We start from the raw sequence: 14,294 nt of genomic DNA, 5'->3' as shown, positions 1-14,294 counted from the left end.
GCCGAATGGCCTCCTTCTGCACTATAAATTCTATGATTCTATGAAGATGGCTTACAGACTCCCCAAGTGGTACATTGCAACGGCAATGATACTTTTTCTTAGCATACAAGTAATTTGCACAGACCAATCACAAGTATACATTTGTTTCTGAAGTCACTGATATCCAATTACAGCTAATTGTTCGAAGTACTAAATTTATGCCAGGTGAATATAGTTGACCAGTTACATCGTCTAAACACGTGTCCATTATAATGATCAGTCATTAATAAAGCATGCCACATAGTTATATTTATCAGCAGACACAAATCTGGGGTCCTTGACTGTTACCTGTACCACCGAGTGGATGATCAAAGTTCCCATGTTCTTGTCCCTTGTTCATCTTGTTTGTGCAGCCCTTCTGCAGCCGTGGAGATTTCATAGCAGCTTCCCAGGGGGAGTCCTGCTGAATTCAATGATTTTACCTCTTCACCTTAAATATAAATTCACATGGATCTGGAACCAATCTGTCCTGTACGCACGGAATCTTTAGAACTTTATAGACTCTCTGTGCAAGGTACTTGGACGGTTCGGATTGGGTGGGGCTTTATTGACTGGGTCAGGTTGCTGCATCACGCTCCTGTGGCAAATGTATGGACGAATAGCACAACATCGGACTACTTTAGACTGCACCGGGGGACGAGACAGGGATGCCCCCACTCCCCACTGTTGTTTGCACTAGATATAGAGCTGTTGGCAATTGCTCCGAGAGCCTCAAGGGGCTGGTCCGGAGGGGCGGGTGCGTGGAGTACCGAGTCTCGCTCTATGCAGACGACCTGCTTCTGTATGTATCGGATCCATTAGAGGGGATGGAAGAAATCATGAGGATTCCAGGGGAATTTGGGCTGGTTTTCGGGGTATAAGCTAAATATGGGGAAAAGTGAGATGTTTGCGATCCAGGCGAGGGGACGGGGAGGCGATTGGGGAAGCTGCCGTTTAGATTAGTAGGGGGAAGCTTTAGGTACCTCGGCATTCGAGTGGTGCGGGAATGGGACCGGCTTCATAAATTAAATCTGGCCCGACTAGTAGACCCAATGAAGGACAATTTTTGGAGATGCGACGCCCGTTGTCATTAGCTGTGAGGGTGCAGACGGTGAAGATGATGGTCCTCCCGAGATTCCTGTTCATGTTTCAATGTCTCCCCATCTTTATTCCGCGGTCCTTTTTTAAACGGGTTAACAAAGTGATCTCTGGCTTTGTTTGGGCGGGCAAGACCCTGCGGGTAAGGAAGGTAATGCTTGAGCGGAGTCGGGGAGAGAGCGGGCTGGCGCTGCCAAATGTTAGTAACTATTACTGGGCGGCGAATATAGCCATGACCAGGAAGCGGATGGTGGGGGAGGGGTCGGCATGGGAGCGTATGGAGGCAGTTTCAAGCAAGGGCACCAGTTTGGGGGCGTTGGTAACTGCGCCTCTGCCGTTCCCGCTGGCACGGTACTCCACCAGCCCCATGGTGGTGGCGGCCCTGAGAGTCTAGGGGCAATGGAGGAGACATGTGGGAGCAGAGGGAGCATCTGTCTGGTCCCCAATCTGGAATAATCACCGGTTTGCCCCGGGAAGTATGGATGGGGGTTCCCGATATGGCGGAGAGCAGGGATTGAGAGGTTGGGGGATAGATATGTTTATAAAGGGCAGCTTTCTGAGTATGAGGGTGCTGGAGGAGAAGTTTGGGTTGGCGAGGGGAAACAAATTCAGGTATCTGCAGGTGCGGGACTTCCTACATAAACAGGTGTCAACTGTCCTACTCCTACCGCTAAGGGGGATTCAGGACAGGGTAGTTTCCAGAGGGTGGGTAGTGGAAGGGAGCGTCTCGGACATTTACAAGGAACTTATGGGGTCAGAGGAGGTGCAGACCGAGGAGCTGAAGCACAAATGGGAGGAGGAGCTGGGAGGAGAGATAGAGGATGGTCTCTGGGCATTGAGTAGAATCAACGCGTCCACAACATGTGCCAGGCTCAGCCTGATACAATTTAAGGTCGTTCGCCGGGCTCACATGACAGTGGCCCAGATGAGCAGATTCTTTGGGGTGGAAGACAGGTGTGCAAAATGTGCTGTAGGACCAGCGAACCATGTCCACATGTTCTGGACATGCCCGAAGCTTCGGGGATTTTGGCAGGGTTTGCAGATGTCATGTCCATGGTGTTAAAAACAAGGGTGGCGCTGAGTCCGGAGGTGGCGATTTTTGGGGCGTCGGAAGACCTGGGAATCCAGGAGGAGAAAGAGGCAGACATTCTGGCCTTTGCTTCCCTGGTAGCCCGGAGACGGATACTATTAGCTTGGAGGGATTCAAAGCCCCCGAAGTCAGAGACCTGGCAATCGGACATGGCTAGCTTTCTCTGTCTGGAGAAAATCAAGTTCGCCTTGAGGGTCACTGTTAGGGTTTGCCCGGAGGTGGCAACCGTTTTTCGACTTTTTCGCTGAAAATTAATCGTCAGCAGAAGAGGGATTGGGGGTTAGTTTAGCTTAGAGTAGGGGGTTAATAAAGGTGGGACCTGTAAGGGAGGGAGACGGCTTTTGCACTATGTTTATAGTTTCATGTACATTGTTTATTGTGTTATTATAATACCAAAAAATACCTTAATAAAATGTTTATTAAAAAAAAAGAACTCTATAGGCTCAATCAGTTTATCCAGTAAGTGATTGAGCTAGACACACCAAGAATGTCCCACATTTGATCCCTGCTCTGTGCTGAGCAGGGTGATCTCTACTGGAACATCAGTCAAACCAGTTCTATCGCTGCTGAGTCAATGGATCTGCACCGGGGCAGTCAGCCTTCAACAGTTCGCATTTGATATGCTGTGCTGGAGAGCAAGGCATTGGCCTTGGCTTCTGCTCCAGGTCGCCGCCCTGGTGGCCGGTGAGGAGAAGATTGGACGCAACTGTGGTGTTCCGGATGTACACATGAGGAAGCTCCACATAGATGGCTCCCAGAGGATGTCCGACAAGGAGGCAAATCATATTGGAGAATAATTGGAAAGAAAAGAGAGGAAATGAAATGAAATTAAATGAAAATCGCTTATTGTCACAAGAATTGTAAGGGGTTGCATGTATGCGTGTAAATGTGCGCACAGCGAGAATGGAGCTTTTCTCCTCACAACTAATTGCCAGGAGCATTAATGCTCTGTAATGAAGTTTATTCTCTCCTTGCTGTGTAAGAGCACAAGCGGAGAGTATTGTGCTCTGTATGGCGTGCAGAAAGGGCGTTGGGTGCTGTGCACCAGATTGGAGGAATGGAATGAAGAGGAAGAGATGGACAGAAGGAAAAAACATGTGTTTAAACATCTCTGTATCCAGTTTGGTGTCACTGTGAAAGCCCTGACAGGAGTAAGAATTAGCATAACAAGGAACAACGTTGCTGCCTCAGTGCAGAGGGGATTGAGGTGACCTGGTGTTATAATCCAATGTTCATTCACTGATCAAAGGAGGAATCTGGAGCCAGTCTTTCCTTAACATAGGTTTATTCACAAAGCCCAGGAGGACAGGTGGGCACGGACTTCTTTTCCTTCCCCTCCACTCGGATTCAAACCAGTTCTCATATATGCTTCAGAATAATGCCCCAACCGTACCAATTAATAACAGTTGCTCTCACTATAACTAGAGCTTGCACTACATTGTGAAAGCTTTGCAACATTAACACCCGGTAATGAGCTCCGAGTGATGGGAAAATATATCAGAAACTTGGGCTCGGAGAGATCAGTCCTCCAAGTTTTTTGGGGGGGCTTGAATTTTCATTATTCCCAATTTGCTCTCCTCTTGCATGAAGCCTGCACCAGCAGCACAAAGTTATAAAATTGAGGCCTGTATGTTTAGGGGCTGGTTTAGCACAGTGGGCTAAACAGCTGGCTTGTAATGCAGAACAATGCCCGTACCGGCCTCCCCGAACAGGCGCCGGCATGTGGCAACTAAGGGCTTTTCACAGTAACTTCATTGAAGCCTACTTGTGACAATAAGCGATTACTATTACTATTACTTATGATTCAGATCTCCAACTCTATGTTCCTCATTAAAGGAGGCTTGTGTATTATGTTTCAATAGAACACAAAATTCCATTGTTGCAGGTTTGTTTTCAAACCGTGTTTCCGACAATAGAAACATTACTAGTGTTGGTATCGTGTTGCACGAATTAGGCTCATGGCTGTAATTCAGTCTCAAAGTATAGGATTAAGAAGTTTACAGTGTTAAGCAGTTAAAAGGAAAAAAAATGGCAAAGCTATGGGGAAAGAGCAGGTGTGGGATTAATTGGTAGCTCTTTCAGAGGGCCATCACAGTAGCAATGGGCTGAATGACCTCTTTCTTTGCTGTCTGATTGTATGAAGTAGTATTGCCTGTCTGACTTGATACTCGTGAGTCTATCTCTGTTCCCTTCAGGAAACATATTTTGGTTCATTCTTTCGTTCATTCCAGGAACATTTATTAGTTGATGTTAGTTATTCAGTTCCCTGTGTGCTACATTAACTCTGTACACATTCCTTTTCTTCAAAAAGAGGCAGAGTCATAAGAACCACAAAGAAAACGAGGCCCTGGATGATACAGTAGACACCAGTAGCAGTAACAGCCAGCAAGCACAAAGCAAACTGGGCATTGACGACTTCACCTTCCTCAGTGTCCTAGGGAAAGGCAGCTTCGGGAAGGTAAGTGACTTTCTGCTTTGACAACCCGAGACACATTATGATGCGAAGCTGAATATTCTTCTGGGCGAGGGAGAAACCCGATCTGTGCAAGATAGGATGGAAGAAAGATTGACGAAATAATCGGGCACGAATCGGCAAATCACTGCAGGTTCCAACTCTGGGGAAGTGCGGGCCCTTTTTTTTAAATATTTTTTTTGTTTTAAAAAAGAGAGCAATGCCAAATCAGAGCAGAGATGTCTGAACTGGCGAAGCCATTCAGAGGGAAAGTGTCCATTTGTTTGTTTGTTCTGTATTGAGCCAGAAATGTCACATTCATAAGCTTGCTCTCTGACTCCAGGTGATGCTGGCTGAGTTGAAAGGGACGGAAGACGTTTACGCGGTGAAAATATTGAAGAAAGACATGATTCTCCAAGACGATGACGTGGAGTGTACAATGACAGAGAAACGCATCCTCTCACTCGCCAAAAACCACCCGTACCTCACACAGATCTTCTGTTGCTTCCAAACTGCAGTAAGTAGCGTGGAGATCAATTAGCTCGGCTCCTATTCGAAAAAGTGTCACCAGTGACGACCTCACTTCACACACACAACATATCGCCGCATATGCCTTAATCATCAGAATAGAATTTGATTCCCATGGGAACTTGAAGATAAGTCGTTGCATATTTTGGTCCTGCAAGTCTTGTACAGGAATATGTTGAGCATGAGAATGAATTAGGGTATTATATAGTACTTTCAGCGCCGAAAACAGTTATTCAGCCCAACAGATCCATACTGTACCAGTGTTTATACCTCCTCCCTCTGCCCCGCCACCATCCACAAATCTTTCTCTTCATTACTCCCTCGTGCTTCGCGTTCGTATTCAGACAGCTGCCCATTAACGGCATCTATGCCAGTCACCTTAACTACTGCTGAGTTCCATTTTCTGACCATCTCTGGGCAAAACCATTTCCTCCGAATTTCCTTTTGGATTAATTAGTGACCATCGTACATTAATGGGGGGCTCGATCTGAACCCACCTGTAAGTGGAAACTTCTTTGGTGTGTCTAACCTACCAAATGCTTTCACAAACTCAAGATGTCTATCAGGACTTCTCCTTTTGAGAGAAAAGAATCAAAACGTGTTCAAACATTCTAGAACAGGTAATACCTGTTATTATTCCAGTAAATCGATTTTACACCTGCTCTGCCTCTACTTATTACTTTTTTTAATAATGGATTGAATTCTCCACCTCCTCAGCCCCGTGTTCCACGGCGGCAGGTCGTCACCGGCAACAGAATCCTCCATTCCTGCCACCGGCCAATGGGTGCGCTGCCGGCGGAATGGAGAATCCCACCGGCGGAGAATTCACCCTAATATGTCTCATCTGCCTTTTTCCACCCCCACACTCAGTTTCTCCAATGCCCTCCTTGTGAGACTCCTGACCCTAATCCATAAACTCTAAAGGCAGAATTCCTCCATTTTAGTGCGGTGGCGGGAAGCACCAGCGGCACCTTTCTCACTGGGCCCCATGCCAGATTCCCACCCCAGATTCTGCACTTTGAACCTCATTAATTATGCACAGGCGACTTCCCCTCCCACTCTTCAGAAGGGCAGGCTGTTGATACATCTGCCCGCCGTAGCTGATGGGTTCAAAGATTTCCGGTGCCATCTTTAAACACCAGTCCAGCACACCCATATCACTCTCTCCAGCCCACCTGTCTTCACCAGACCATGCAGGATGTCCGCAACCCAGACGAAAAAGGCTAGCAGCCTCAAGAAGAAGTTAGGACCGCAAAGCGGCACCATGGTTAGCATTGCTGCCTCACAGCATCAGGAGCCCGGGTTCAAATCCAGCCTTCACTCTATATCAGTGTGGAATTTGCACTTTCTCCCCGTGTCTGCGTGGGTTTCCTCCGGGTGCTCCGGTGTCCTCCCACTTGTGCAGGTCAGGTGAATTGGCCCTGATAAATTGCACCTTAGTATCAAGGGATGTATAGGTTAGGTTAATGGGGTATTGGGACAGGGTGGGGAAGTGGGCTTGGGTGGAGTGCTCTTTCAGAGGGGTCGGTGCAGACTCGATGGGCCAGAATGGCCTCCTTCTGCACTGTAGGGATTCTATGAAGATTGTTTGTCAATTCAACCAACCCCGCCCTGGAGCCCATCACCTGCGAGGTGCACATCCCCCACTTGGACCTCTCCCTACCTCATCTGCAGTCTTCATCCATTGCCTTGCAGTAAACAATGTGACGCCCTTTTTTTTGTGAGTGTTTCCTGCAACTTTGCGGAATCCAGCTGCCCCTTCCCTCAGCCTTCCCTTTACCTTCCATTGTTTGTCTTCTTCATCCACCCCTTTGCTCTCTGCCTGACATTGTGAGCCCTCACCCTTTCTCCACCCCCTCTTTGCGTAGCCTTCCTTTCACATTTCCCCCCATTGCCCCCCCTTGTCTTCAACAAGCCATCCTCCCCACACCAACCCCAGGCTCACCTCGCTCTCCACCCCGGTTGAACTGCGGATCTTTATTGCAGTGGCTCCCTGAGTCCTGCAGGACGGTCATGTCCAGGTAAACACTAGTGTGTGGCAATATGGTCAAGGAGACCCCTGTACGCCACAACCCCAGACACGGTCCTGATCTGAGTTGGTGACACGAGGGTGTCCATGGATCCAGCAGCACGGTGCTGTCCATGAAGACCAGTTCGGCATGGAGATGGAGGACAGGAAACGGTCTGCCCTGGCAGTGTGGTGATGTTACTCATCAGATTCTTAATTAAATCATATTTTATCACATAAAATCAAGGTTTTAAAAAAAAATTTAGAGTACCCAATGATTTTTTTTTTCCAATTAAGGGGCAATTTAGTGTTGCCATTGCACCCAACCTGCACATCTTTGGGTTGTGGGGGTGAAACTCACGCAAACACGGGGAGAATGTGCAAACTCCACACAGACAATGTCCCGGGGCTGGGATTGAACCCGGGTCCTCAATGTCGTAGGCAGCAGTGCCAACCACTACGCCACCGTGCCGCCCAACATAAAGTCAAGGTTGACAGTAGGCAAAGAAACAGATAAGCAGGCACCATGGCCCCTGCCATTACCCATTTCTTTTCATATGATCACTATATTTAGAAGCACAATATTGGGAATATTATTGCACAAACCTATTGATGAGTTTATAAGTTAGGGGCAGGCCACAGCCCCTCGAGCCTGTTCCACCATTCAATAAGATCATGGCTGATTTGATTGCAACCTCAACTCCATCTTTAATTGTCTTTTTGCACTCTCTTTTGATCACCTATCAGCTCTCGCTCAAAGATTAGGTGTTTATTTCTCTCCGCTGCAAATCTCCTTGGGCATTTTCTTTAAGAAGGTTACGGGGAGTCCACACCAAGTAAAATAAAGAACTTTGATTTATTTACAAATGCGGTATGTACACTTCCTGTTAGATCCCAACTGGGCCTCTCTCTGGCTGGTGCCTTGCAGGCCGACCTTTTACACATTGCTAATTGGAGTTCCCTCACCACTCAGAGGGGGAGCTTGTATACCGCGAGAACCACAGGGGACATAATCATTCCCACCCTGTAAGCCCCCTGTGAGATATTACATTTTAAACATTAAGGCGGCAATGGAAATGGAAGTTACTGATTACGGGAGCTCTTTGCTTTCATTGGATTTTGAGTGGGGGGCATGAAAAACTAAGCAGTTTTAATTGGGTGACTTATGAAGAACTCTCCATTTGCTGTTCGAGAGGATCTTTCTGCAGCCCCATCAAGACCTGTGATTGCATTGTGGATGTCTATGAAGGAAGGGAGTCATTCGTGACTTCTGTGGTGTAGGAAGAATGGTGGATGTGAAAATTAGGCCCTAGTAGTTTGTGAAATCCTACAATCCTTTTCTGTTTATCCTGCTTGACCTGTTTGCCTTGTTATTGTTTGTGCAGTGCCCAGAGTCTAACAACAGATGGCATCGGGTAATGCTACTTATCCCACATAGTGGCTCAAGTTAGATTACTGTGTTAAACAAACAGGAGAGTCTGTCAAAATGCTAAAATGGCATTTTTAGAACAGCAATTGAATGAAGTGCAATGAGTTTAATACGTTTATTGAAGTGAGTTCATTATTATGCAGTTGCTGCGCTGTTGGCCTGGATTATGCAGAATTATACCTTTGACTAGCTTGATATGTCTCCTCGTTTATAATTCGCAAGATGTTGTGTCAGCAGACAATCTTGTTACACTTACAGCCAATTGGTAGTACAGAATTTGAATATTGTTGAAAAGAATGACATCTTACCAAAGTTTTTCATCTTGCACTCATCAGGATAAGTGCGCGAATGCCAAATTTGAAAAGGTCACAATTGAAGAGGGTGCAGTTGGTTGGCAAGTTGACTGTGCTCAAGTCCTTGGGGAACCTAAAGTTCCCTGTTGCTTTCTACCTGGCAATGCATCAGCCAATTGGAGTTGACTTGCTTTTTGTCCTGATAAAGGCAAAACCATAACCTTTGACAACATGTCTCTGCTTTCAGTAACTTGCAGATTTTCCACGCGCTTTTCCACATAGACGTGCAGTGATTGGAATTGTATTCAGCGTTATGTCCTCTACATTGTATTTTGGTCCTGTCTGAATAGGGCAAGCAACTGTGTATCTTGTTAACAATTAGTTTGAAGAATTTTTAATCAGCAGTTCAGCATTTAAACCTGGAAGTGTATGTTCATAGACAGCATTCAATATTAAATTAGATGCAGTGCACAAAATAAAGAGTAAATAAAGATAGATTAAGAGGGGTATAAATCTTCAATAATCTAAAGCAGAAGGAATGAGAACTTATAAAAGTTCATTTTTAGTGCTGGAAAGGTTGTTTGCCAGTAATTAAGACTTATTAAGCCAGTAAAAATCCACTTATATTAAAATGGACAAGCCTTAACTCATTTTTGGCATGTTTAGTGAGTAATTATTGGGTAAGTATGGTATCTTCACACTTTCCATGTGTTTCAACCACTATTTCATCTCTGGGTCAACTACCCATTATCGTGAAGCTTCTAGGGGTGCTGGGCCCTTAGCCAGTATTTTCCTGATTTCCACATACAAGCTGCTGATCGGCAGTCTCTAGATGTTGCTGTTTGATTTGCTGTTTAATTATGGTGAGTGTTGTCAGTCCAGCTTTTACGATAAGCATAACGATAAGGCTGTTCAGTTTTTGCCTTTGATGTTCTCTCCAACAGCAGCACTCTCAGGCAACCCTGTAACAATTTAATGCTTTTACACTGTTGCTGTTTTATATTTGGACTCCGGGATATGTGTTAATGAGCTGGCGCCCAGTGTTTTCACTACAAAATCCAGCTGCCTTCTCCCAGTGGCTGACTTGCAACCCTCATTTTTTCACAGACCCATATGACTGCTGAAAGGGTAAGGGAGCCAGATTTATTTGCATGGATTCTGGCCCACAGAGTCTAAATTAAATTGAAGTCTCATACTTAAATGCTAAAAGGTACTGAAACTCTGTTCAGACAATCATTTCCTCACATGTTAAAATACCACAGGTGAAAATTGCATCATGCTGATTCTGATAGTGTGCATACTCAGAATTTTCTGATAGAGGAAAGTCCCTACCAGAATGACAGAAAGGGGCTTTTAACACAACTAAGCATGTGCTGGTGGCCATAGAGTCAAAAAGCGTTGCAGCACAAAAAGAGGCCCTTCGCCCCATCAACAACATGCTATATATTCTAATCCCATTTTCCAGCACTTGGTCCATAGCCTTGTATGCTATGGCATTTCAAGTGCTCATCTGAATGACACCACTCTTTCAGGCAGTGAGGTTGTGGAGGAAATGATTTTTGGTGACACTCATAAACATGCCGAGCTCTAATTTTAAGCTCACACAGCTTTGCGTGACTGTCCCACCTGAGGTAATTTGTTTGATTCTATCCAATCCTCTACTTTCTCAGCGAGTCCGGGTTGCTCTACCAGCATGCACACTTACATGCATTTTGTAGCCTGGATCTATGGATAGTGATGGCAGAGGCTTCAACGTTCTTTCCAGCATGTGGCTGACCAGGGATCTGTCCCGATCTTCCTACCTGCCATTGGGTGTGCGTTGGCAGGATTTGCAGACTGATACTCGGCATGCTTGGCCACGCTATGAACACATTTTTCTCAAACTGAACACGTACAAGTCATGTAACGTTTGAACATCAATTTAAATCTTGTGCACAACTACTTCCTCCCCAGAAATGATGATTGGTTTGTCAATGGAAGTGGTTGCCCAATGGGAAATGGATACTATCCGAATTACAGAGAAATGTAGATGAGTTTGCAAATTATTAACCCCATTTATTTTGCGCATCTGTGTGTATTTGTTCTCCCTCATACAAACACATACACACAAATGTTATTGCCAGTTAGAGTATCATAAGAAAAATAGAAGACTGAGAAATAACCCAAGTAAAAAGGTAACATTATAGCACCGTACAGAACAGGAATAGGCCATTCAGCTCATTGACCATCCAATCATGGCTGGCCTGCGTATTAACATCATCAACCTTTAACCCTTAATACCATTAGCTACCTATTATCCATGGAGGAGGAGTCCTGGTGTGAGGACCTCCGGAGAGTGAACGCCTCCACCTTGCGGAGGTTGGGGTTGATTCAGCTGAAGGTGGTATATAGAGCCCACCTCACAAGGGCGAGGATGAGTCGGCTCTTTGAGGGGGTAGAAGATGTGTGTTAACGTTGCGGGGGGGGGGGGGGGGGGGGGGGGCACAGACCACGTTCATATATTTTGGTCCCGTCCAAAGCTGGAGGATTACAGGAAGGAGATTTTTGGGGTAATCTCTAAAGTGGTGAAACTGGTCCCGGGTCCTCAGGAGGCCATATTCGAGGTGTCAGACCAGCCGGGGTTGGAAACTGGTGCAGAGGCAGATGTTGTAGCCTTCGCCTGACTGATCGCCGGAAGGCGGATCCTGTTGGGATGGAGAGCAGCCTCTCCACCCTGCATCCTGGCGTGGCGGGGGGACTGTTGGAATTCTTAACTCTTGAGAAGGTTAAGTTTGAACTGAGGGGAAGGGTGGAGGGGTTCGACAATTCATGGGCTTTATTCATTATGCACTTTCAAGAACTGGACTACATCGAACATTAGGAGGGGTTGGGAGGATTGGGGGGAGGGGGCTGTATATGTTAATCGTGACTGGGTGATTCCTGATTCCTTTTTGTTTTTTGTTTATGTTAGCAAGTGGGCTGTTATTTGGGGGGGGTTGGTGGGAGAATGGGATTGTTGTTGATATGGGGATTGACATTGTATTTGTTACTGCTTATTGTTTGTTGGTGGGCATTGTTGCACGTTTTGCTATGAGTGTAAAACGCGTTTATTGGGGTGTATTAACTTGCCTGTGTTAAAGGCCGTGTGCTTAACACCACTAGGCTCTGTCTTATGTATTTTTCAGCTCAGGAGTCGCCAGTTGCCATATAGACAACTCACATATATCTCAAGGTCAAGTTCAAAGTAATAAAACGATACACCGATTAGTAAGTTCCAAACGATCAATATTTATTATACAATTATAATAAATACGCATGCACACACTAAGGGACTAAGCTACGACTAAACTAAGCAAACAGAATACTTAACTACACAGGAACAGGCAAGGTCAGGGAGCGAGGCCTTCGTCCCGGTCTTGGGCTGCAACCTTCAGAAAGCGTGCTGGTCACTGGGGGTCTAGCGGGCTTGGTTCGCGTAGCGAGCGTCGTATTGGCACTTACGGTTCGGCGGCTGGTGCTCAACGGCTGGAGTCAGGATACAGGTTCAAGTTCTTGGTCAGGGCCGGAGCACGAAACAACAGACAGGACCATGTGTGGGGGTCTATATTTATAGGGGTCCCCAATGTCCTTCCCTCTTCCTGGGCGGGCTTTACCTTTAGGTATCGATTGGATTGCTTCCAATCGATATCTTTTGAATTCCTCCAATGTAAGGGTCTTTCTCGATGGTGGGGGCGGTTTCTATAGTGGATACTTCTGGTGCCGCTCTGTCTGGACATCCACTTAAAGTATCTTATTCAAACCCAAATGTTGCCATTGTGTGTGCCTAGATCTGGACTGCCTCATTAGTATGTAGAACGTTCTGCCATTATCACCTTTGGTTGGAGATCTTCCACCTGGCCAGAAACTGGTTTTGCTGCTTGCAAAATGCTAATGAGTGTTTGCAGGCTGTTTGCCTTGGCTAAACTGTTTTTCCCTACAGTCTTAGCGATTCTCCATTTTGTTTGGTTCAGTGTCCATTTTAGGTGGCTACAGTGGCTACATTCCCTCCTTGTGATCCTCACAATCAAAATATTGTGAAGGATCACCTATGTACGTTGCCTTGAGTGCATCTGGGTTGCCTTCTTTGTGTTCCCTGACCTCGGCAAGCTCCTGAGCGTCTACTCTGTCCTTAATTATGGGAAGAAAAATTTTTTACCTTACATCTCTACTTGGCGCTATGTCAAAGGGGACATGCATTACCACAAACGGGAACCTCTACCTATCACAATTATCCTTAACTTAACTTAAACATTTCCTTACAGACTAAACCTCATCCATTCATACCACATCACATAACATTTCCTGACTCGGCAGTCGAGTTCAGGACAATATAATACATGGGTATATATTTCATTTTATTCACAGTGTTTTATTCATCATGGGGCAAAGGGGATTGATGAAATCGGAAAATAGGAGATCGAACTCCATAGACGGTTGAGGGGCAGGAACGGGAGGCTCTCCTCTTCCACTTCCTCAACCTGAGGGTCTGTACAAGTATGGCGAGGATCGCAATCACTAGCAGTGATTCAATCACGTATGACATGGAGTACCATGTCATAAATTTTGTGCACCAGGTCTGAACCTCACTGATCAGAGCTGAGCACGGGGGAGTTGCTGTAAGTGAAACATTTATGGTGGGGGTTGTGGGGGAAACGTGTCTTGCTTCCACACATACAAATATAACATTTAAAAGCAATAGGTGAGCTTCCATCATCTTCAACTTGTTCTTCCTTCTTTCTTCCTCCTGTATGGACAATCCTTGCTTCGATTCCTGTCTCGTCCTTCGAAAGCTATGGGATCAAGCACAGTATCTGTCAATACAGCTTAATATCCGTACTTGTTAGTGTATCTGTCTTTCAATTCCAATTGACCCATTAAAAATGACTGGCCAAGTCACACCCTGTGACTCCCCTCATTTTTTTTTTCAAAAGCGAATTTAATGAACACAATACACCTAACAACTCTCCTCCTGCGAGCCGTCTCGCAGGCTTTGCTCATTTACCATCCGAATGTTCCTGGATGTAAATAGCATGTGGGATGGCGGCCTAAGGGCTGCCTAACGAAAATGAAAACAAATTTGAAATGAAAGGTCGAATGGGTTGCGTATGGGCCGCTACGGGTACGAGTTGGATGGGATCCCCGGGTAGGGCGTGCTGTGCCATACCTGAGCTTGGCTGACCAAAGTGGGTTCTCAGACAGGGCGGGTCCTCAGTGCCGTTTGTCCACTGCCTGAGTAACCTGGAGTAAACGGGTAAGAATGTGTTTATCATGGATTGGCAGCCTCTATTCGCCGAATAGAGTGGCACCTAAAAAAACCAAGGGAGGAGCCAAGATGCTCCTTTTGAAAAATGAGCTGGGCT

The 14,294-nt window shown here is 46.0% G+C and overlaps 1 protein-coding gene across 5 annotated transcripts in view; it reads left to right on the top strand.

Moving 5' to 3' along the window:
* The window catches only part of prkcha (protein kinase C, eta, a), a 268,817-nt gene that overhangs the window by 174,601 nt on the left and 79,922 nt on the right, over positions 1–14,294 (top strand). For all 5 annotated transcript variants that reach the window (XM_038775500.1, XM_038775526.1, XM_038775519.1 and 2 more), the window contains 2 exons: positions 4,518–4,664; positions 5,002–5,175. In XM_038775500.1, coding sequence (XP_038631428.1) covers positions 4,518–4,664; positions 5,002–5,175 — 321 coding nt within the window. The remainder of the gene's footprint in view (positions 1–4,517; positions 4,665–5,001; positions 5,176–14,294) is intronic.

This window comes from Scyliorhinus canicula, chromosome 2, assembly GCF_902713615.1.
Source record: "Scyliorhinus canicula chromosome 2, sScyCan1.1, whole genome shotgun sequence".
Classification (NCBI taxonomy): Eukaryota; Metazoa; Chordata; class Chondrichthyes; order Carcharhiniformes; family Scyliorhinidae; genus Scyliorhinus; species Scyliorhinus canicula.
The sequence above is the reverse complement of the archived record's forward strand: the minus strand, read 5'-3'. Positions and strand labels throughout refer to the sequence as shown.